The following is a 23,687-nucleotide window of genomic DNA, read 5'->3' on the forward strand; positions in this document are numbered from 1 at the left end:
GAAAGTGTGGATTCATGCTGCACGCTGGAATTTTAGGTAAACAAAAAGCTAAGAAATATTTCTCACCCTGCCAACATTGTGTAAAGAAGAACACCCAAGCTCCATATGTCACAAGCAGCATCATATCCCTGTCTCATGAGAACCTATAAAACGAAGTGTTAAAGACGTTTCACGTATTAAAAAAACACCCCAAACCAAAACCACTACACAGCCTATAGAAGGGTAAGTCAATCCCAGGATAATTTCAGAGGTTTGATTATTTATTTTTCAATATACATGTTACAGTAACTATCAACAATATTTCTTGTTCCCAGAACACCCCTCTTAAGATTCTCAAAAGGCTTACATCTTATTTTTGAGAGTGGAGTCTACTATTTTTAAAGCAGGTTTATAATAAACATATGCACCAGTGTTTATAAAGTATGTATAATTATATTTATGGAAAACTAGCAGAATTATTTTTTTTTTTTAAGCACTGCTAAAAAGTTTTACTTGATGCATCAAAAACAGCATAGAGAAAACACATGGCAGCTTAAGATACCTCTGGTGCCACAAAGTTTGCAGTGTAGCACGGAGTTAGAAGTAGACCATTTTCTCCTCGAAGTTGTTTTGCAAATCCAAAATCACAAATCCTGATAGAATCGGCATTATTTGAATCATCCGTATATAAAATATTACTAGGTTTAAGGTCTCGATGCACTACCTTTAAACAGAGAAATTTTAAAATCTATCATTTAGAAGTTGCACACACATTTATTTGTATATAATTTGCAATTTATAAAAACTATTCTTTAAATTAATATACTTATTAATAGTTCTACACAATTATGTAACTTTCAAGTAACAAAAAAAAAATCTAGTTCAAGTAGCATCATATGAGCCAGTAGGCTTTTTTCATGCAACTGGAACTAACATAACCATTTGCCAACAAGCATGAGAACAAGTATCTGCTATTTCATAAACTGTAAAAGTTGAGTCAAAAGGGCCTGCCAGAATAACAGGATGAGTTGTTTATATTATTAACCTTTTTCATAAAATACTCAGAAATCTTCTTCTCTTCTGCCATAAAAATAGGCTAACCAAAGAACATAACAAAAGGCATTTGTTAATTCTAAGAAGTGTGAAGGAAGCTATGTTATAGAAGAAATCACTCACTCCTTGGCAGTGCAGGTAGTCCACAGTCTTGGCTATAGTGTATAACACAGCACTAGCCTCTCGTTCTGAGAAGAACTTCTGCCTGAGAATTCGATCAAGCAGCTCTCCTCCTTTCATCAGTTCAGTGACAAGGTATATGAATCTACCATCATCATACACCTGATGAGAAGTTTAACAAGTGCACACATATATAAAAAAAAACACATATTAAAAATGGTCATCTATAATTATACATCTTGATAAATGTGAAAAGTACCAACTAGATTGTTCACCTATTCACATATGAACATAAAACACAAACAGCAGGGACTGAAAAATCTAATCCCCCAATTCAGGAGCCTTAAAGCATGAAGTATAAGAAAGCTTACGTGTCATTCTGTGAGACATTGAGGTAATCGATTGTTAATTCATGACTCAGAATTAAATTTTTCAGTCTAGGAACTTCCGTTGTAAGAGGAGAGTAGCCCTACCACTCCCCATTGCTCTTCCCCTCCATGGACAATTTTTAGCTGCTGGCACTTTGCATATACAGGACAACATGAACTGCTTTTTCAGATTCAGATTACCAACACATCAGCTACTCATTTGAAATAAGAAGAAATATGACATTTCTAACCTTTACGTCATTTCTCACTTCGAGTTCACCAAACAGCATTTTGAAAAAATTAATATCAGGACGATGTTACATTTTGAAATACTCAACACTTGGCTATATGTACTACTCTCCTAATCTATTTTACTATGTAAAGGAAATTTAATAAATTCCAATAAACTCCCTACATCTATATTTATTTATTGACTACTATGTAATAAGAGGTAGTGGAGAAAGAGGTACATACATCCTTTAAAGTAATGATATTTGGATGTTGTCCGTAACGCATGAGAATCTCAATTTCTTCTGAGGGATCCCTCTTACTTTTGTCAATTATCTGCAAAATATAGCAACAGTAAAAACAACTTGGCTAAACAACGTCTATTTAATAAAGATTTTTTTTTGTATTTATAGTCTCACTTCAACAACAGAGTAAGTTTTCTAGAGTTCATTACTTCTTACTAATCACGACTAATTCATCTTCCAGCTCCACATCCCACTGTTTATTCATTTCTTGCTCTATCCTTGCTACCAGTTAAAACTGTATCATTAATGCAGTCTATTCTGCTCCAATGGACAAAGAAATGCAATGGACTGTCTGAAGCATCACTACTTCCCTGCAGCCCAGTTCCACCCTTGTGTCTCTTATTTCAGGTGTGCTCATCATCATACAATATTTTCAAGCTTCAAGACTGTAATTGCACAGCCAGTTCTTCAAGGCCACATTTTACCCACAAAAAGAGCTACAGAAGCTAATACACAATTTAAACAAATGAAGAAAACACTGTTTTTCATTTCTCACAGCACGTAAACAGCTACAGTAATTAGAAAACTCACACATTTAAGTTTACAAATCTACTACACAATAATTTCAGAACTGTCACAGTGAAATTTATTCAAAGTACCTTTACAGCAAACTCCATGTTTGTAGCTATGTGTATACATCGCTTGCAAACAGAGTAGGAACCAACACCAATATCTTCCTTCAGTTCGTATACATCAGTAAACTGTGCGCTGTTTCCATGAAGCTGCTTTGAAACACAAACACATACAAACCGTCATCTAAAGCAACAGATTCTCCTTGCAATAATATTATTTCCAACATCAAAAGTTTTGTCTGCTTGCCTGTGTTTTCTCTTTTGCATTGTCTCCAGAAATACAGCAACTCACTTTTTAAAATTTAAAAAAGTCCCATGGAAGCATTTTAGTAATGCAGATTTTATAGTCGTCTCCCCAGCCAAAAAAGAACAGACTCTAAACGCTAAATATTGGTCAATCTTTGGCATATCAAAAAAGTTTCCCCCAAAATAAGATGTTACCTGTACTATTGGCAGTATATTGGTGAGTGGTGATATTTTATGATCTTCTACAGTAGTAGTTGCAACAAAACTAAATCCTTTGAAGAGCTGATGTGCATTAGCGCTAGGCGGGACTCCTGGAGAATCTAGTGGCATACACATTTGATTAGCATGGCTAAATCCTAGCAAGGCTAATTTTTAACATTCAGAAGATATGTGGGAAGAAACATTTTGACGGAAGGGAAGCAAACAAGGGCAACGCTAGATACTGAATAAGACTTCTAGTCACTTATCTGTTGTCAATAACGTACAAAGCAAGTATTCCTGGATTTTATCTAAAACTGGCAAAACACTGCAGCAACTAACGTATGAATACATGTTTTTAGGAAGAAGTTTATTGAAGAACAACACTACTCATGAGAAAAATAAAGATCATAGTCTTATGTTCAAGGACTGCACTACAAAGAAGAGTGCCCACGGTTTTTACTGCTTCAGTGGTATATGTGCTGCTGGCACAGCAGAGGTGAGGCAATACAAGCATATTCAATTAGTAATACTACTGAATAATTGGAACCAAAATTTTCCTCAAATTATATTATGTGCACCTCTGAATTAACTGCTTGAAATTGCACGGTAAGCACAGCTTGCTAATTCTGTGTAGCCTATTAGAACCATAGACAACCTCCAAACAAACATGACAAGTGGTTTTAGAAGTTGGATGCAGCAGTAAAAAAATATTCACAAAAGAAAACCTGAAGTTAAACTTGAAGCGTAGTAAGCAATAAGTGTTTGCACTTAACTGTCTTCATTTCCATGTTCAGTTACTTGGAAATTTTCATACCGCAATAATCTAAGAGTGGTTTTAAAGATAAATTTTCATAAGCTTCCTGAAACTATTTGAGATGTCTTTGCAACTGATCTAGTACAGATCCCCAGTCCACGCTACATTTTCCCCACACTTGTCTACCTTTGAATCACTGTTTTCTCAAAAGTAAAGTCAAATCCAGCACTGGTAGTGAAGAGAACAGCTCAATTAAAGAATTATTGTAATGCTAGTTTTAGGATTTAGTTCTAATGATGATAATAAATCACTGCTGGAATCAAATTTAGTTTACTTTTAGTATTAAACAACACACACACACCACCCCCCCACCCACCCACCCAAACACTGCATGTCTGACTTTAAACCATAACTAGAAACCATAATTCTGCTGTTAATTTTTTTTGTTGTTGTGGGTGAATAAAAGTTTAGCAGAATATTTCAAAGAACAGAAACCCACCGAGGAAAACATATTCCTTCAAAGTACTGGAACCCTGTTGCACACTTTCCTTTTAATTTTGTCACTGTTTTTTTCTCTTTGTAAGCTTGTTGTTGTAACATTAATTTGATCCCTCTTGTCCTATGAACCTCACCAATTTATAAGCATGCACAATTACCTTTTGGTGTTTTAGCTGTGAATTCTGGATCAAAACAGAAGGTATCTTCTGGCTTTCCAGAAGCAGGTTTAAATGGGGGTTGAATTTCTCTTCTGAACAGTTTCTGAAGTAGAAGGACAAAGCCATAGAATTAAAAGCGAATGAAACTTCCATGTTTTTCTAAAAGACTGAATAATATATAGCAAGTAGAAAACCACAAATATATATGAAGACTAAGTTACTTTCATGTACCTTTGATTTGAAATGCTACAGGAAATGTTACCGAATAAATCAAATAACACCCAGCTCTTTCCTTATCCTCCTGAATCTGCCTCACCTACAGATCTGCACTTTTACAACTACCACAACAGACTGCTACTTATTACTAGTTCATCCTTGGCTTACTCAGAAGAACATGGAACAGCCATAGTGCATCACACCTTCTATCATCATCTCAGACCTGGTGCACTGCTATTTTGCCACCACCCTGAAAAACCCATCCCAAAGGGAAGATATGGAATACAGGCTTTACCTTTCTAATCTGGGTCCCAGACAAAGACGTCTCATGAGTGACAGGCATGTCCCTCCTGGCAAGGAACAGCCAATTCTCAAAGCCCTATTCCAGGTTTTTCCTAACCTACTAAACTAAGTCCAGGGGAGGGAAGGGAAAGCAGACCAATGGCTCCTCCTTTTTTTCCTCCTTTACTCAACGTGCTTTAAAAAACACATTGTCCAAGTGATCTCAAATCAACAGAAAGTCCCATTTATAGTTAAGGAAGAAAAAATTTCATGTCAAATGACATCGAAACCCCATGCAAAGTTCTGAAAGTTCTGAGAACATTTTCTTGGCATTTCTGTCATCCTTTCAGACCATTTTTTTTCCCCCCGCAGTTCTTTTCATTTAATCTTCCTACACAAGAACATGCAATGTATTTAACTTTTTTAAACAAAAAACAAGGAAGAGGGACCTGAATTCATCCCAAAGAAATAGTGAGACAATACAGAAGTGCTCATCAACACCACCACAGTGAAATAAACACAAAGCACTGTCAAATAACAAAAAAATTGCCACCAAAAGAAAAAAAAGTTAGAACTGCAGATCTTTCAAACTTCCTTGCTGGTATTTATCTCAATATCAGTCCCTTAATAAAGTAGATAATCAAGCCATAAACAACACTGCCTTCTCTTATGAAGTGTACTCACATAAAACAACGAAGTTTTGCTGTTACTGAAAACTCTACTTGCTAATCAGCACCTGATGGTAGACACTGCATAAACACAGCTAGAAAAATCACCTTCTCAGAAGCAAATGCAAGAGATAGAGAAGGATAATGACAACAGGCTTGAAAGAAACAATTGAGCACAGTATTGGCTGGCAGTGCAGGTATTTCTGTCAGCACAGCAACAACTTGTTTACTGTGTCTATCCATTTGTAGGCATTATAGCAAAGGAGTGTTTTCAGAGTAGAACATCTTAGTATTGTGAATTTTTCAGAAACATTTCAAATGCTTAGAGAACTGCAGAGTAAAAGCATCAAGGTGCTTGTTAAAAATTTAAGCAAGCAATCGTGAAATTGTACAGACTTCTGATCATCTCGGAGCACCCGAGTCAATATTTCAACTGCGAATGGAATATGACTGATAAAATAGGAATGTGCAGCAGCTAACTAGAGAGAAGTCGAAGCAAATTACAATCACAGTGAGTTTTTGTGCCCTGCATGGAAGCACTAGACAGACACTGAAGAGAAGGATTCTTGTACACAGGGAACACCAGCATCCTCTCCCAACTACAAATGCTCTAACAGACAATTAAAGCTTTAGAATGCTGCAACTCAATTATTTAAAAAGTAAATGCACAATATATAATTAATACTCTCTACCATAGATACTACAGTTCCAGATGCCAAGTAAGATTATAGCAGAAGCCAGAATGTAACAGTCAGTGGTATTGCAGTGTTTATTGTGCCCTATTCAGATGCAAATACCTATAAGGCTACACAACACAAAAAAATTAAGAACAGCTTTATCATTCAGATCATTTTGTACTTACATTCCAGTCAACAGTAGAAAAAAAAGGATGTCTCTTGATTTCTTCAACTCCATCCGAACCAGCTCCTGAACAAAGAAAATACTGTATCTTAAACACTTTTGGGTAGCCTTTGAAGATTACACTAAAAATTAGTTAATTTCTAAAAAATAGCATAGACATGGTTATTTGAGAGAATTATAAATACAGAAATATACCAAGGATGTAAAATACTCAAATAAGTAGTGTACACCTCATCAGGGAGGCAAACAGAGTACAAGAAGCTCATAAATACAGAGAGTCAATATTCTTTGCTCTGACACTGTCAAAGCTTCGGCTCACTGCTAAGAGTCACGGGCCCAAGAAAGTAACCATTCATTACTGAAACCCAGGAAAGTCACAATCCAAGTTAACAAGAAATGGTCTCTAAACCCAAATCTTACTGACCACCTGGAGCGTGAGGGTCTCTAGCAACTACTTTGTTTAAATAATCAACTCAACCCAACTACTTTTATTTCAAAGATCCAAATAAATGAACCAACCTAGTCTATTTGATGGATTTCTTTTAAACAACATCCTCAGAAGACTCTGTGCTTCAGGGCTGAGGAACTGGGGCATTCCAAGTTTTGCTCTAAAGGAAAACAGAGAACAAGTAAGAGGAAGAAATGTATCTTACTAAAAATTGTCTACATAGACTTCATTGCACAATTTGATGTATCAAAGAGCTATTCCAAAGTCTCATAGAGTGTACACGTTTAACTCATCAGCTTTTAAGATTCACATTATATGAGCGGTTTTCAAAAAACAAACAAAAAACCCAACCAAACAAAAAAAGCCCCACCACACCAGACCAAAAAACCCAAACCTCATCCAAGCCCCTAAAACAAGCTTTAGGTTAAAATAGGTTAAAACAATTACCTCAGGAATAGGTATTTTCAAAGATATCTTCATGTGACCAGTACACTATCACCAAGATACCTCCACCAGAAACAACACCAGAAGAGACTCGCCAAATCCCACGTTACTTGCCCCTGAAGTGATTGCTAATATTCCTCTTGAAGCAAGAGCCTCAAGAAGTATCTCATTAGGCCATCATATAAAAGCTTACTGAATTTACCAATCTTATGAAAACAATTATGTTAAGGGAAGAAATTCTTCTCTGCAGGACTTAGTATAACTTAGAGCTCCAAGTGAGGCTAGTGATCTAATTTCACTTTCACAGGTAATATCACTATAAGCTCACACTCAGGGTAAGTTCAAACTGCCATATGTTGGTAAGAACAGAGCTTCTCTCTCACCCCCTTCCCTATCACCCCCTCAGAAGGCCCAAGGCTCTGCACGTGGTCTAAAGGAAATTCTTGTTAGCTAAGCACAAATGAAGATGAGAACATGTTTGCCCAACAACTTCACTTACTAATCACCAGTTTACCCAGTTTGTCTTGTTAGACAGCTTCTGTTGTAACTGAGGCAACTTAATATGAAAAATGCGAGCGTGTAAGTGCACTCTCCATATATATGCACACAAAGCAACACCTGATTAACTATTGCTTACAAAATAAGGTACGCTGTAACAGTAGCAAGACAGCATAACCACAAGTGGTAAATAATGCTGTTCTAATTCACTGTACTGTTTTTAATCTTTATTATACACCTACAATGAAAATACAAGTTCATTCCCAAGATTATACTCCTGCAGATACCTAACAGTATTTGCATAGTCTGATCTAAACCTTGGGGGGGGGGGGCAGGGTTTGGCTTTTTTTGTTCCTGTTCTAGCTTAATGCTCTTCAAGAACAAGAAGTTATAACAAGCTGTTGAAACATGTTTAAAAGTTACATTTTCTGACTTTCCAAAAAGTAAGAAAATATACTTACTTCAGTATCATATTCATAGTTTCATTTCGATCTTTACCTTGAAATGGTAGTGTACCAGTAAGCATTTCAAACTGAAAAGAACAAATGTTAATCTAAATCAACACTTCTTCCCCCAATTGCTCAAAGTGTTAAGTACTGTGTTCTTCCTTATTGCTACATTAGACATACTATCTTGAGCTTTTAAAAGATTATTGAAAAACTTCACAAATGTAAAATTTTGTTTTCATCGGCAGTTTACATGATAACAACAGTGGTGAGTGTAACGTAATGATGATGTAAGACTATTTTACACCCATAAGCTACTTTAAAGTAATAAAAATCCCCTCTGTAACCTAGTTTTCAGTATTGCTGTACTATGAAAACAGCAAGAAGAATAAATTCTAAAACAGTACTTTACTTTCATATTTACATAATGTCAATATGCACATTTCAGCCTGATGCTCTAACACATCGCAGGCATAAGTGCTAGCAGTTAATGGCTTATTTCACTACTCCACTCCCATATTCATTCAACAGGCTTACAAAAATGCAACTAATATTCCATCAAACCAAGTGTTCAGTTTTTTTCTTTAACTATTAAGTACCACACAAAATAAATATACAAACTGAAGTTTTACACTGACTACCACTGTTCTAAACTACTAACTACACATATATGATTTTTGTGGTTCCTGATATGTACTCCTTACAGGGCTAAACAGACGAAAAGACATTTTATTCAAATTAATTGCTATTTTAGTAGCAATTCACCTATTGAATTCTGTCTTCCCCTTGCCCAAGCATTTGTAATTAGATCTGGACAAGCTTATTCTAACTACATTATTTCACATTCACTTAGACATATGCAGTGTATTTGTGACCTTAAGCAAGGTAAGCAAGGAAGCATACAGTACCATGAGAACACCAAAGGACCACCAGTCAGCACTCTGGTTGTGCCCTCGCCTGTTTACTACTTCAGGTGCCATGTATTCTACAGTACCACAGAAAGAATAGGCCTTCTTCTCTTGATCTACTGATTCTTTGCTGAGTCCAAAGTCTATAACAACAGCATTACAAGAATATAGCAAGTAAAGAACTTTAGAAAAAAAAAAAACAACCACCAAACCAACCAATACTGTATATAGTATTTCAAAATCAAAGTGTTGACAGGTTTTCTTTGTTTGCTTTCAGGAATATTACATGATAATCCTAGGTCTACATGAAACAAGAAACTGCAGGGAGCTAGAGATACTGCAGACATTTTGTTTATTACATACCATCAAAACCATTCTATAAGTCATACTAAATTGATGATTAGCCATCAGTATTACTACTAAAAATAACTCAATATTTTAAATACTACACATTTAGAGCCTTACAATAATCCAAAGTTCTCATATTCTCTGTTTACTGCCTGCTTTAGTCGCACAAAAAATGAATACAAGTAAAAATTAGTTTCAGAGAGAACACAGTCCGCATGGTCTAGTATTACTGAATGATGAATAAATAAAATCAGACTAAAAATAATGTTGGTTTATAAGACAACATGATTCTGCACCGTGACTCAAGTTCTGTAAAGAGTCTTGCATATCTGCTCGCTTTACTCCCGGAATACTTTTTTTCCCCCCGTTTGAACATGCCATTGAATACATAAACCCCCGATATTAGTCCAGTTCTCAAGATGGGGCTCTCAAATGTCCCTTTTTCAAAGGGTAAATGATTGATAACCAATAACCCCATCAATTATTCTTTTTACTTTCAGAAGGAAATGAGAATGTTAGGATTGAACTGGATTTAAATGTATCACACAGAATTTTAAAAATTATGCATTGCATAAACATGATTTCCATCATTCCATCCAGTGTTTGACAGTTTAAAAAACTTCTTGTTCTCTTGGAATCTATTAGCAATATCTAAAGATTAAAATATAAAATGAAATTTATAATACAAGAGTATGACCTTAAGTGCAATTTAAAACTTTCAGAAATTCATTGTAATTTGTATTCCAAATAGTCAGTCTTTTGTATATATAATTTCCTAGAATATATACATTTTAATTGTTCCTCATAGAACGTTTTTTTTGCAATTTTATATTAAAAGTGATAGTCCAGAACATAAAAAAAAGTAGTATTTCAGAAATCTTATTGTGCACTAAGGTCTTTTTACACCAAAAGCACCTCTGCTCCCTTTTAAAAGTCTCACAGTCAGCAACTTTTATCCTGGGTCTATGACCTCTTTATCTTCACCTAAAAGGCTTTTGACAGTAAGTGTTGATATAGCTCACTTTCTAACCCAAATAGTGGATAGCTTTAGTTACTTACACACCACCACCTGAACTAAAGTTCTTTAAAAAAAACCCAACAAAACAAACCACATTCTCAATGTCTGGTTTTGAATTTTGAACTACATTTCTTCTATTTTAACCACAGTAACTAAGATCTGCACTTTACAGTAATACTGCTGCAACTTGATCTACGCAAATATTAGCCAACATAAAAACTAACTTCAGTGGAACCTGCACGGACATCAGGATCGGGTAAAAGACCAAAACCATCAGATACAGTCTCCGATTATCTAAATACTTCAATAAAAGAACTTAATACTATATAAAGAATCATTATATAGGGAAGGGATACAGATTTTTTTATAAAAATTCTCTCTCTCAAAAAAAAAATTTCTAAATAGCTAAGTACCAGCTTACACATACCCCATTTATCACTACATATATCTTAGGCTTATAACTAGAAGCTTATAAAGAAATATGATCAGAAAGTGCTATACTAATAAATGTTACCTACCTGTTAACTTGATATGTCCTGCTTCATCAAGCAAAATGCTGAAAATTAAAATTCACATTCACCAATACACATAAGGAGGAATGTTTACATAACATTTAAAACACAATAGTTAACAGTTTTGATCTCCAACTTCTATCATTAATTTAACAAGCCAGTATTATTTCACTAAAATCAGATATATTTTTTACATTTTATGTTTGTTTACATAGTGTAACAAAAATATTTTTTTTAATTTTTTACATCACTATAGTGGAAAATGCAAAGCAACAAGCAAAATACACATAATAGTGGTAAAATACATTTTACTTTACTTTTCTGGCTTCAGGTCCCTGTATACAATTCCCAAGCTGTGAAGGTGATCCAAAGCAAGGGCCAGTTCTGCGAGGTAGAATTTCACATCTTCCTCTGTAAACATAACCTAATAAGAACTGTATAGATTTACCTTCTGATCTTGTCTTCAGTTTTTAAAACTGCAATCTAAAAAAAATACTCCTGTCTGCCTGAATTTCAAAGTAAGTTTTAGAAGTACCTTACGAACTCTTAATTAATGAATTCACCTAACAGAAATGATATACTAATATAAGCTAATCATCAAGTACACAAAAGAACTAACTGCAAAACTTAAACAAAAACATCAGCAGTTACTGCAGAGCATTAGCTAACTTTTAAGGTAATGAATTTAACGGTTATATTTGATGTTATTGACCACCAGCACTCCTTCTGCCACAATCCTATACAGATTGTTTTCCACTGCATCATAAAATTTAGTATAGGACTGCTGTATTATCTCTATGAATTCATATTACCTATATTTAGAAAAAAAGGGTAGATACAATTTAGAGAAAAGTATGCAAAATACAACACTTTGGTGAAAATAACAATGATGTGAAAATCTGCAGTGGGAGTTGAAGAACCTACTCTGCTCCTCTTAGGAAAAGAAATGTGAAGAACCCTAGTGAGATACTGACAAACTGACTGACATTGCATATAGAGCACTTGAGAGATGCATTTCTATCCTAAATACTCAACAGGTTGTTCCTAACTTCACATACAAGAATCATACTTGCTTTGGCTCTTGTCACGTTCTACAGGCTAGTAATCTTTCAATTACTGGAATTGAATTTGAGGTTTAAGTGAACTATTCCTTTATTTGTTGAAAACACCAGGAACTAGAACAGCCATCTTAACTGCACAGTAGATAGCTAACAAGACGTAAATTAAGGTAACCGGGCTTACCAATTTAGTAGTACTTTGACCTGTACTTTGAATTGCACATATATAATCTGTTCTACTGGCAACAGAAATATTCCTAATTTCCATAATGATAGGTATGAACAATAAAGCTGTTCCGCTACACAAAGTTTCACCTTGATTTTACAAAGAACTGTGTTGATACTGTTTTTCATCTATATCCAAAAGAGCAAGAAGAAACCTTGGGTATTGTTATTCCTTGGAGTAGCCAAAATGCAAATCTCAGCATATAGTGATGCTAAATGGTAATCTACAACGTCCCAATAATAATTTCATTTAAAACTGCTTTCTGTGTCAAATTAAACATGATGCAAGTCGACTTCATTAAACGTTACCAATGAAAACTTCATTATATACTCATTTCACTTCCACAGCTGAAACTCATACCCACATTAGAATTCAAAGACCAGCAAAAGTGTTTTAATAACCTCATACTAAACCCAATTAATTTAAAGTAATCCTTGTGTGGAAAGTATGAAATGCCATAGGGAATTTACCCTCATGTGTATTGCCCATTGTCTTTGTTTTGCCTTGTACTTTTAAAAATACCTTGTCTTCCCACCAGAAAATAAAAAGGTCTGATTTTTTTTTTCTTGTCTATATATACGGTAAGTCTTTAAAAGTCATCATAGAAGGTAACTTAAGTCTTCCAAAAAACATGTAGAGACTTAACAGGAAGAAAACTTGACGATTATTAGTTCTTTATTCCCAAAGGGAACGCATACCTCTTTCACCACCTAGCTACTGTTATTATGGATAGACTTGCATGCCTTATTTAAGAATGTTGCATACTCGGTAATCCCAGCTGCGTTAGTGCAAAAGAATAGTTCTTCCTGCTGGACGAGAATTTCCTCTATAATTAGACATCCTATATCAAAGCAGATATTGACCTCTTTCCTACCTACTGTTCCAATAACCCTTTACAAGTCAGTCAGTTTGTTTAAGCTTTTAACCTCCCTTCTAGCATCAATTCTTAGACATGATCACTGCTTTACCAAGGTCAGCTTTTTATAAAAAAGGAAAACAAAAACCCCTTTAAATTCTTCCTTCTGTTTTGCTGGTTTCTAAAGTAAAGCTTTATTTTTACAAAAAGTATATGGGGGAAACAAAAAAACTCAACTCTTATGGCCTTACATACTGGGGATACAAGCACCTCCATGTCACGAAAAATCAGATACCCAGTATTCTCATTTAAGAAAGTGGCTTTTCCTGTGCATTAGCAATAAAAAAAATGTGTTTACATTGGTAAAAACACTGAGAAGCTCTCTTACTGTGAAGTCATTGAGAAATTGCCATTAAAAATTTAGATCTTTATGAAATGTCTGCAGACAAAAAAAAAGTCTTATAAACATGTTCATAATACTTAAGGTAATATATAATAAATATATGCTGACTTTTTGTGGTTTTTTTTTTAAATAGAAACAGGCTGCATCATATTGCCTCCTCTGAAACTCTCTCCAGAAAACAAAAATAGAAATTAAAAGTTGAAGTTCCAGTTGCGTGCCAATGTTAGAGGAAGGGGAGTGGTCTCAAAATTACTCAATGTTCACACTGTGTGAGATTAAGCATTAGGATTTGTATTACAGCATTATGAAATTTTACAATGCAGCAGAAACCTCTTATAGATTAGGCTTCCAGGAGCACCTAAGCTGACTATGAGCATGAGAACTATACATCCCCTTTCCTTATTGCTAAATCTTAATTTACTTCAGTTCAGTTTCCAAGCAACAAAACATTTTTAGGCAAAAGAACTGTCCTTTGTAGATATCAAAGAAAAACTTAAGCTACTAGTCAACACACATTCATGTTTCTTAAGGTTATAGAATATACTCTAGAATATGTAAGGGAAGCCCAACTAAGTTATTAAAAACTTGACTATGACGAGAATTATGAGGGAAACAGCTATAGGAGACAACCTTATACTGACAAAAAAGCCCACCTGCCTAACACTGAGTGGGGATAAAATTTTAGGTACTTACCTCTTTGGATAATCGCGTGAATACATCTCCTCCCCTGAGAAAATCCAATATTAAATACAGCTTCCCTTCAGTCTGAAAGGCTTTAAAAAAATAAAAATATCAATAGTTGTGTGACAAAGATGATCTACAAAACAGATCTGAATGCTTTTACAACTTGGGAATTTCAGTGAAAGACAATAATTTTGTTAAGGGACTGAAACAATTCAGTAGCACATGAGGTAATTTACTGAATGATTACTTGCTTCTTCACAGAAGACAATCTTACTCATAAGAGATCATTAAAGTATTATTCTTTTATTTCTCCTTTGTCAAACAGGGGAACACCAAGTATGTGAATTACGTGGTTTTACTCAATGAAAAGTGAAAAAAAAAATCTCTGCGGAACTTGTAAGAATTTTCCAGGAAATCTTTAATCAAAATGACTTAATCTAAAACTTTTACATACATGCATATTTACATTCTTTTTTTAGTCTTGTGATTTTAACTTGCAAGAACCTAATTTGGGCACTACAATGGACGCTACAAAATTGAGAAAGAACAAGATCAGCTACGCCTTCAAGTATTGAAAGAAACTGTAGCAGAAAAAAATAATACCAACCATAGTGCAGTTTGACGATAAAGGGATGATTTACTTCTACTAATATATCTCTCTCCATTTTTGTACGAACTCTATCCCGAACTGATGGGGAAAAAAAGAAAAAGAAAAAAAGACTATTATGAAACAAACATATTTGATATAATACAAATGGAGCAGAAATTAGGATATGAAAAATCCTTGCTGTCTAAAGAAATACTTTTCCTTGTTATATTGTTTTAAAATTTTAAGTCTCCTACAAAACACATGCTTTCAGACAGCAAAACTCTAATCTATTTGTCACCTGCTCCAACTTCCTTAATGTCTACTTTTTTTTCCCCCCAAACACATCCCAATATTTTGTGATTAACCACATTACTTTCAAGAAAAGACTCACATCTATACTTCCAGGCAGCTAACTTCAACCTCTGCATTAACTATCTATACTGAATATATATTTTCTTTCTTTTAAGATTACTTTTTTCTCTTCAACTAGTAACAGTCTCTATTCACACACAGTGAAGTTGCATCCACTAAAGTGTGTTCTGAAAGCCAAAACGGTAAGTCAGCTTCCTATGGCACCTATAACAAGAAGGAATAACTTAACAATTTTAACCACAGTAGAGTTCTAACTTAACAGAAGACAAAAGGAAAACTGTCTATGAAATTAATGTTTTAACATAATGAAAAGACTAAGCAGAATTATATAATGCAATTTTAAACTTTGAAAGGGTACTCTTTACTGCATAATTAAAGCTATCTGGCCAGATTTAAAATAATTCTTAAACATGAACTTACAAGTTACTCTACAGAAAAGCTACTTTCAGAGAAGAGTTATAAACTCACTGAAAAATATTTAAGATTAAAAAAAGATTTTTAAAAAGTATTTACAAGACTTATTGAAGAGATACAGGTGCAGTGAAAACCATTTTCTGAAACTCCAATGCAAAAGATACATGTACCTTTTAAAGAAGCTTTTTTCAATACTTTCATTGCATAAAGTTGCCCAGCATCAGGACCAATTATTTTCCGTACAAGGAAGACCTGGGAATATAAACACAACTTTTAAAATTACTACAAAAAATATTTTATGTAAACCTGACTAAAAACCATTACTATGTCTTTACTTTTAACTTCATTAATATAGACAAGGAGACAGTATATCCCTAGTCCCATCCCTTTCCTCAAAAACTCTGAGAAATGAAAAGTTGCCAAATATTCATAGTAAGTCTTTTTGCATAAGCAAGCCTTGTAATCCAACAAGCAACTATCACAAAGCATTTACAAACTGCCTATAAATTTCAGACAGCTTTCACTGCTCTTTCCTAAGTACACATCTTTAAAAGAAGATTGTTTGTTTTTTCCTTAATCAGACTAGAGGTACATTTACCACCAAGCTCTCTGAAGTATTCAGACTGGTCATAAACTATACATTCTCTCCTAGAGCAAGCTGTTTAAATAAGTACTTATCAAATAAGTACTTAGATAAATGTGTTTCTTTATATTACTTTCTTGGAGAATGACAATTCTGCCTGGTCTAACACCTCCTAAGAAATTTTTTTGAGGTTTAAGACCCAAGTCTCAAATACGTAACAGACTATATTAATGAATTCTGCAAGAGTGGCGTGATGAAAGCAAGGAAACCTCACCATCTAAGATCAAAGCACCCCTTCCCTCTGGAATAGCAACTCCAACAGGTTTTTCTACTCTTTTTCTTTCCAGAGGAGTTTTGAAGATAGATGTTATATAACTTGACACTAAGAAAGGCATAATATTAGCTAAAATAATGCAGTACAAATAGACGTATCTCCCCCTGACTAATATTCTAACTACTAGGTCTTTCAATTTACAAAATGGTTTGGTATGTGCTCCTGTTTCTAAGATATTCTTCTTATAATAGCAATTATTAGTTATGAGGAATGTTTGTACTGTAAAAAAAATAAATGTGTAAGTCACAGGAGAATGCCAAGAGCTACCCAAAATTGCCTCTCTGATCTTACCTTATTCAGATTTTCACTAACACTAGATTTATGTACATATATTCTTTGTTAGGAATTATTAAATACTTAGAAATTATTTTTGAGAAATAATCAAATAAGCTTGTCAAATTTTCCATTCTAGTATCAAAAATTCACACACTGTCACTGACTAAGCTGAACAGGGTTGAGAAAGGGTTTGTTTTTATTTTAAGCTCTGGTTAGAAGGAAAATGTCATCATGTTTCAAGGTTATCAGGCGTTTTGTTTAAGTTTTGCCCAATGATTGACCTACAGCACTGCTTCTATATGATGTTGATACTCAAAGGGAGTAATTCCAACACCAGCAAATAAGAAAACATCTGTAGATTAATACATCCACAATTGTAAAAGTAAAAATATTAATAAACATGTACAAATATTTTAGTACTCAATAACTAGCAGCTTGTGATAATGTAAAGAATCCATGTACAAGTTACAAATTCTAGCCAGCAGGGACCAAAACAGCAGCCACTGAAAACTACTCAAGCACCATCTATTGAATTTGCAGACAAAGGCTCCATAATCCCACATCTTGCGGAGGAGATACAATGGTCAGCTGTTCAGTTGTAATGCAAAAGCAGGATGGGCACACGTTGCACTAAGTGATACACCGAAGTGAATGGAAGACCTTTTTCAGCAGACTGGGTGCTGAAACCTCAGAAGGTTATCAAAGACTGAAGAAACTCAGTACCAGAAATGAGATTTCACCCTTTATTTCTGTGAAGCAGTATTAAACCCTGCACAGATGGCAAAAAAGACAGGTAGAGGATGGGCTGTAGCACTATAGTAGCCAAAGCAAACAAACCTCGTGTTTGCTAAACCCAAAGGGAGATCCCTGGGAAATAGGAACAGGAGAGAGAAAACAAACACCAGGAAGGCAACAGCTATTGATCTTCATTGTTTGTTTTTCCTTTTTAATAGAAAGCAACAAACACTAGATAAAAAGAGCTCTATTCAGATGGGCAACAGTTGCTGTCCAATTCTTAAAGCTGGCTCCTGAACCAAGTACTGCCAGGTTTCAAAAGTTCTAAAACAGACATCTCACCAAGTTGGTGGGATTCTGAGGCAGAACGTTCCTCAGGCTGTCGGAAGTCTGAACTCTGTAAGTAAGAATCTGTCTGATTCAGGGCTATGATGTCCATACCAGATGTGCTGAACCCTAAGGTAGCTTAAGACATCTCAAGTCAGGAGTAAAAAATGCATGGAGCCTTTTAGTCTCTGAAGACGAGAGGCATATGAGAGAATTGGCAACCAACGCTAGCAGATAAATAAATGTTTCTTAAGCTGTAAAACATCAAGAAATATTTTAAAGTCTTTTTTCTAAACTATCACTTACTCACAGAATGCCTTCTTAATGTCTCTTTTCTCCCCACCCCACCCCCCCACCTCTATGCAAAGGTTTGCTCCTGCCACGAGACAGATAAAACCAGCAGAAGAATACAAAAATGGAAACATATGTAAAGCTTATTGTCTGGTTTTTAGGTGTTGCAAAAGATCTAGTTTAAGAGTCTGGTCTTAAAAAATAAATTAGCTTCTTATACACTAGGATTAACATTTTAATAAATGTGTTTCAAAGTAGTCACTGAGACATTTGATTTTTAATTTACTTTCTGCAATGTGACACCAAGTGGCACATTACAAAAAAAATTATTTTACCAAACAATTTGCCATTTCTTCTATAACCTATTTGAATAATTGTTCACTTAGCGTCTTTTAGCTGTAGATCACATGAGAAATACAGCAAAATGAAAAAAACTGAAACACATTTCCCAGGTTATTTATCATTACTTTGGTTCAAGTTCCAAACTACCACAGTCATTCTTCTGTATCTACCTCAACACAGATTTCACATATTGAAAAGTCAAACATTCACACCGTGTCACGTATCATCATTAACAGACAAATCACCACCTCCTCCAGAAGTGTCTATCAATGTCCATTCCACTGGTGACGCCCCCCAAGCATCAACCTAAACTACAGATGATATGAGCCAACCTATATGGAACAGAGATACTGTTGATTCTGTGTTTCCTCACTAGATGCTGCAATAAAGTCTTGAGGCAGTCAAAACCACCATGATTTTATTTCAAATAGCCATGGCATTAGGCAAACAGAGCTTGCCAACATCAGAGCTGCTGCATAAAAACCACCCCTAACTCTATAACCCAACCGGTAATAAAATCCCTTGCTGTGGGTGCCATTGCTGCAATGAAGTTACAGGTCCCAGTCCAGGTGAACCATAAACACGCTCAGTTAAAGCAAACCATAACTTTCCATGGCAGACCTCCAAAATTTGCTACTGACTCACCCTTCTGCCTAGAAACTGAGGCTGTTGCCTCTCCATCTCCGATATGACTTTTTGTCCTGCTATAAGCACTGCTCCCTTGGCACCAAAGCAATATTGGGAAAAAAATGAAATTTGTCAATAACATTCCCAGCAACTCTGCTACGGCACTGCCTTTCTTATAGTAAAAACAACAACAAAAAAAATCCACATCAACCAACTGCAAAACAGGATGGATAACTTCCTCCAAAACAGGGTAATTTCCACAAGCCTGTACTCAGATTTGTTAGGTTTATACCCAACCTCATAGTATTATAGAAATAAGGGAAGGAAAACATTAATAAAACAAAGCAGGTTCAAAGTGGACATCAGATGAAACCAAAATTTGTTACCTTACCTTTCCAAATGATCCCTGTCCAAGAACCTTTAGTAGTTCAAACTGTGCTGGATCTGCTTTCTCACATCCTTCTTTCACATGGTGTGTAATAGGAATTTCTTTTACACTTCCTTCATCCTATTATTTCAAGGCAAACAAAAACACAACAGTGAACAGGCCTGAATTAAGCACCTCTCGTTAGAAGTACATGTAAATGCCCGCTCTTTTGGTTTTTTGGTTTTTTAATAAAATATTTGAAATTCTAATAAGGCATAAAAACGCTGTTCAAATGAAGTTTTTCCACCCATCCTTTCCTAAATAAATGCACATAGAATTTCTAAACTGAAGCAAAATTCTCAAAGAATGCTCGTTTATTTCCTTTTGTCACAAATATTACAACTACAGCAAACAGATTTTCTTACATGAAAGGAATAAATAAACAGATTTTTAAACCAAGTCTATGATGATCCTTGTGTGCTTCACCTCTCTTTTAGCAGCCTTTTGTTTTCCCAGTGCTTACTCTTCCCGTCTTTCCCTTTCCTGAAATAGTCTTAATGAAAGCTAAAATGAATTTCATCATTTTAGGTAATTATTGCTTTTCACAGCAAGTAATAAATACGGTCATCCAATTGTAGCTAAAGGAATATGCATCGTTTGAAGAGCATAAATAAGATATGAGTCATCTTAAGAACTCTGCAAATTCTTGCATTCAACAGAAGAAACACAGCTCTGGGGTGCAGAGCTCATGGGAAGACTACCCTGTGTGGAGACCTCCTTCAGAGTGCTGAGGGCAATTGGGAGGTAGGTAAAAGATCTACTGTTCTGTTGACTTTTTCCTGTAACTGTCATCTTTATCAAAGCAGGGCACAGCAGCTACAATTGTGAAAAGACAAACAGTCCTGATGAAAACAGACCAGAGGATGTATTGCAGCTTTTATGGTGCAAGAGAAGTTTCTGTGAGTCAAAACAAGATGTCAAAATAAGCACCCTTACAACTACACGCTAAGACCTACAACAGCAACCTCAGCTTGCATGTAGAAGAGGAGCGGCCCCCCTCAGCCCTATCAAGAACACCAATGAACTTGTACACAGCAAACCACCCAGTTACAACAGAAAATCCCATCTGATTTGCACTACTTTGCTCTTAGGGTATCCAAATGATTAACTGTCTGCCTTACCCTCTCTTTAGATCTTTATCTTGAAAGCTTCTCTTTACTAAGAAAGACCAGGCAAACATGGTACCAACCTACACTGCATTGCTCTCACTCAATGACAAGTACAACCACCACCAGAAAAAGACCTGATCACTTGATGAAACAGCTCGTTTTAGGAAAGAATATCATTCTATAGTCAGGTTGACTACAGAAAGTCTTGCTGCCCAAGACCATGCATGAAAACTTATAATCAGCATTATCAGACTCAATACAGAAGTATCAAGATGAAATTCTCTAGGTGGGTTTACACAGAAATTCAGGGCAGAAATCTGATCATTTCAATGTGTACATACTTACTGCAATAATTAAAAAGAAAGGGGGAGTGAGGGGGGAGACAACAATCACCATACTGCATTAACTGTCTATGCCTTCATTGCTTTGTTTGACCAGAGGGGGAAAGAAAGAGCTCAAACATCTTATTACATTCACAAACTCTATTCCAGATGTTATCGCACAAGTCTTTTCCCTTCCCCTACATCTCCTATTTCACTCTCTTTCTGGAAAAGGCCTGTTTGTCACGCCTGCTTCCCATGCAAAGGTAAGTATTAACACAAGACGCTGCAGGATTTAACACAAGACGCTGCTGGATAACAAAGTTAATTCTTTAATTCACACTCTAAGCTACTTTATTTCCCTCTGTGTTCAGCAAAAAACCCAGCCAACATACACTGATGATACAGTGTATACATCCCAACTTCATTTCATCCATCCTGTTGCCTAGGCCCATACGTATTCATATGAAAAATACATACATCTTTTCATTTTTATTTATTTTCTTAAACACATGCCTGGAATTTAAGGCAGGTAAGAACACTAGCATTTCAAGTTATCTGACGACAGATGAAAGCAGAGTCGTCTAGTTATACACCAAGTTGCACAACAGACTTAATGGCTGGTTCTTTCTACAAAAGATGTAAATTCTCTACTAAGAAGCCTTTTTACTTCACCATCCTAATTTGTATTCCTTAACACTGTGAACCTTTGCGTGAGAAAAGATCTTTAAGAGTTCACCTGCTCTTCTGTTTATCACCCACCTTGAGTCATTAGCCCGTGACATCACATGTGGTTGCTGCGGAGACTGAGCATTTTTACATGTGAACTGAGGAGAAAAATGTTTTCTATGCAAATAAAGAATAACTTCAGACGTATGAAACAAGTTATTTTTTATGAAGTGTTTTACCTTCATAAAAGAAGTCCATATAATTTCACCTACTTAACCGTCATTAAAGTACTAAAAATTGGCATGACTGAAGTATAAGACTACCTCTGCATCATCAACAAGAAACAAACAGGTAAAGAGTTGAACAGGTATATAAGTCGGTTTCATTTGCAGTTCATGGAAGCCAAACTAGAAATGAAAATTTGGTTATCTGATTTTGTGCTCTGTTGCTTGAGCAGCAAATCTATTTCAAGGCTCAGGCACGGGCTCCCACTGAGCTGCCTTGCACAAGAGGTAATCAGCATAAGACAAAGCACTGATAGAAATGCCGCAATCAGTTATGGCTTTGTGCCATCTTACTTCATTACAGCTTGGCTGGTACGTAGCTCCAAGCACCTAACGAACAAGCTCGGCAACATCCTTCTGGTTCAAGTACAGTGAAAGATTGAGACAACCCATTGCTCATCTTTCTTTCCTACCTGTAAGGTGACAATGACACTGATGGCTTATTTACTTACACCACACCAGGAAGTGTACAAGCACCACGTTTCTACCCCCAAGAGTTAATTCTGCAAATCACTTAAAGAGTTATTATTGCAATACAAAACAGTGCTTGCACGTAGCTGGCAATAAGATCTACTTGATCCTTTCTTTCATGATCCTGCTCAAAAATATATGGATGGGCGTGTTGAAAAAACATGGCCAATTTTTCCATGCAAAGTCAGGCATTTCACCACATACAGAATGAACCTGAAGTTTAGTCCAAGACTTAGCCAGCATATAGAACGTTGATCTTCAGCATCTCCAAAATATGCACATCACCAAGGCACTGGACAAAAATCACACTCAATAGGGTTTATCTGGGATATTTCTACATAAAAGTCAAATTAACATGTCAGTGTAAAAATTAATTCTGCTCTAAAATAGCAAGAATTAAGTACCTTCTAGATGAATGTACAGCAACTACATTAAAAAAATACAAAGGAAGAACAGATGACAGTGTAATGAGAGCAACACTAAACACATGACGCATAAAAGTTTCAAGGTTGGACTGTGCACTTGGAGGTTGAGGGATCTGTAAATGCTCTTTCCAGCACACAGAATCTGTCTTCCATAAAGCACTGCCTCATGCGGCAAACTTTCCCAAACAAAGCACTTATGGACCCTACCAAGGTACTAATTTTCAAAATCATCTGTGAGACTTTGAGCCTCTTCAGATCTGGTCAAATAAAATCATAGGTTCAAAAGTTATTAAAGAGCAGGGAATGCATAAGTTTTGCTTCAAAAGGAAGTCATGCTAGCAAGTGTCTAAAGCGAACATTATCAAATATACTTACATGGTAGGAATATGGTTCACCTTCTTCCATAGGCTCATCTGCCATTTTAAGGCCATTTAGCTGGAAAGGGGAAGGAAAGGCAATGCAGAAGAGAAAGGAAAAAAAAAAGCACAAAAGAAAACAACATTAAGACCTAATGATTTCAAATAAGCAGAGTTCATAATTAGACTAATTTAAATTTCAGAGCACACAACTGGAAATTGGTGTGCTTGTTGCTCTAATTTAAAAACGTAGTTTCAAACAAATACTACTGCTTAGTAGTTACATTTAGCATCTCCCCCATGTATTATGTAGCTTATCCCTTTGTAAATGCCATTCCATACTTATTTAATTGGTATTAATTTAAACTTCCTTCTTTA

General features: G+C 35.4%; 1 protein-coding gene across 1 annotated transcript in view; it reads right to left on the reverse strand.

Moving 5' to 3' along the window:
* RPS6KA6 (ribosomal protein S6 kinase, 90kDa, polypeptide 6) overlaps positions 1-23,382 on the reverse strand; it is a 28,351-nt gene extending 4,969 nt beyond the window's left edge. Inside the window, exons 1-18 of the mRNA XM_009881682.1 lie at positions 23,329-23,382; positions 19,640-19,756; positions 15,904-15,985; positions 14,966-15,046; positions 14,368-14,447; positions 11,449-11,555; positions 11,138-11,175; positions 9,254-9,396; positions 8,361-8,431; positions 7,029-7,117; positions 6,511-6,575; positions 4,483-4,585; positions 3,067-3,191; positions 2,653-2,778; positions 1,995-2,084; positions 1,156-1,314; positions 542-703; positions 67-143 (exon numbers count right to left, since the gene is read on the reverse strand). Of these exons, the coding sequence (XP_009879984.1) occupies positions 67-143; positions 542-703; positions 1,156-1,314; positions 1,995-2,084; positions 2,653-2,778; positions 3,067-3,191; positions 4,483-4,585; positions 6,511-6,575; positions 7,029-7,117; positions 8,361-8,431; positions 9,254-9,396; positions 11,138-11,175; positions 11,449-11,555; positions 14,368-14,447; positions 14,966-15,046; positions 15,904-15,985; positions 19,640-19,756; positions 23,329-23,373 (1,760 nt within the window). The 5' untranslated portion in view covers positions 23,374-23,382. The remainder of the gene's footprint in view (positions 1-66; positions 144-541; positions 704-1,155; positions 1,315-1,994; positions 2,085-2,652; positions 2,779-3,066; positions 3,192-4,482; positions 4,586-6,510; positions 6,576-7,028; positions 7,118-8,360; positions 8,432-9,253; positions 9,397-11,137; positions 11,176-11,448; positions 11,556-14,367; positions 14,448-14,965; positions 15,047-15,903; positions 15,986-19,639; positions 19,757-23,328) is intronic.
* Positions 23,383-23,687: the final 305 nt, after the last annotated feature.

This window comes from Charadrius vociferus, unplaced genomic scaffold, assembly GCF_000708025.1.
Source record: "Charadrius vociferus isolate BGI_N301 unplaced genomic scaffold, ASM70802v2 scaffold472, whole genome shotgun sequence".
Taxonomy (NCBI): domain Eukaryota; kingdom Metazoa; phylum Chordata; class Aves; order Charadriiformes; family Charadriidae; genus Charadrius; species Charadrius vociferus.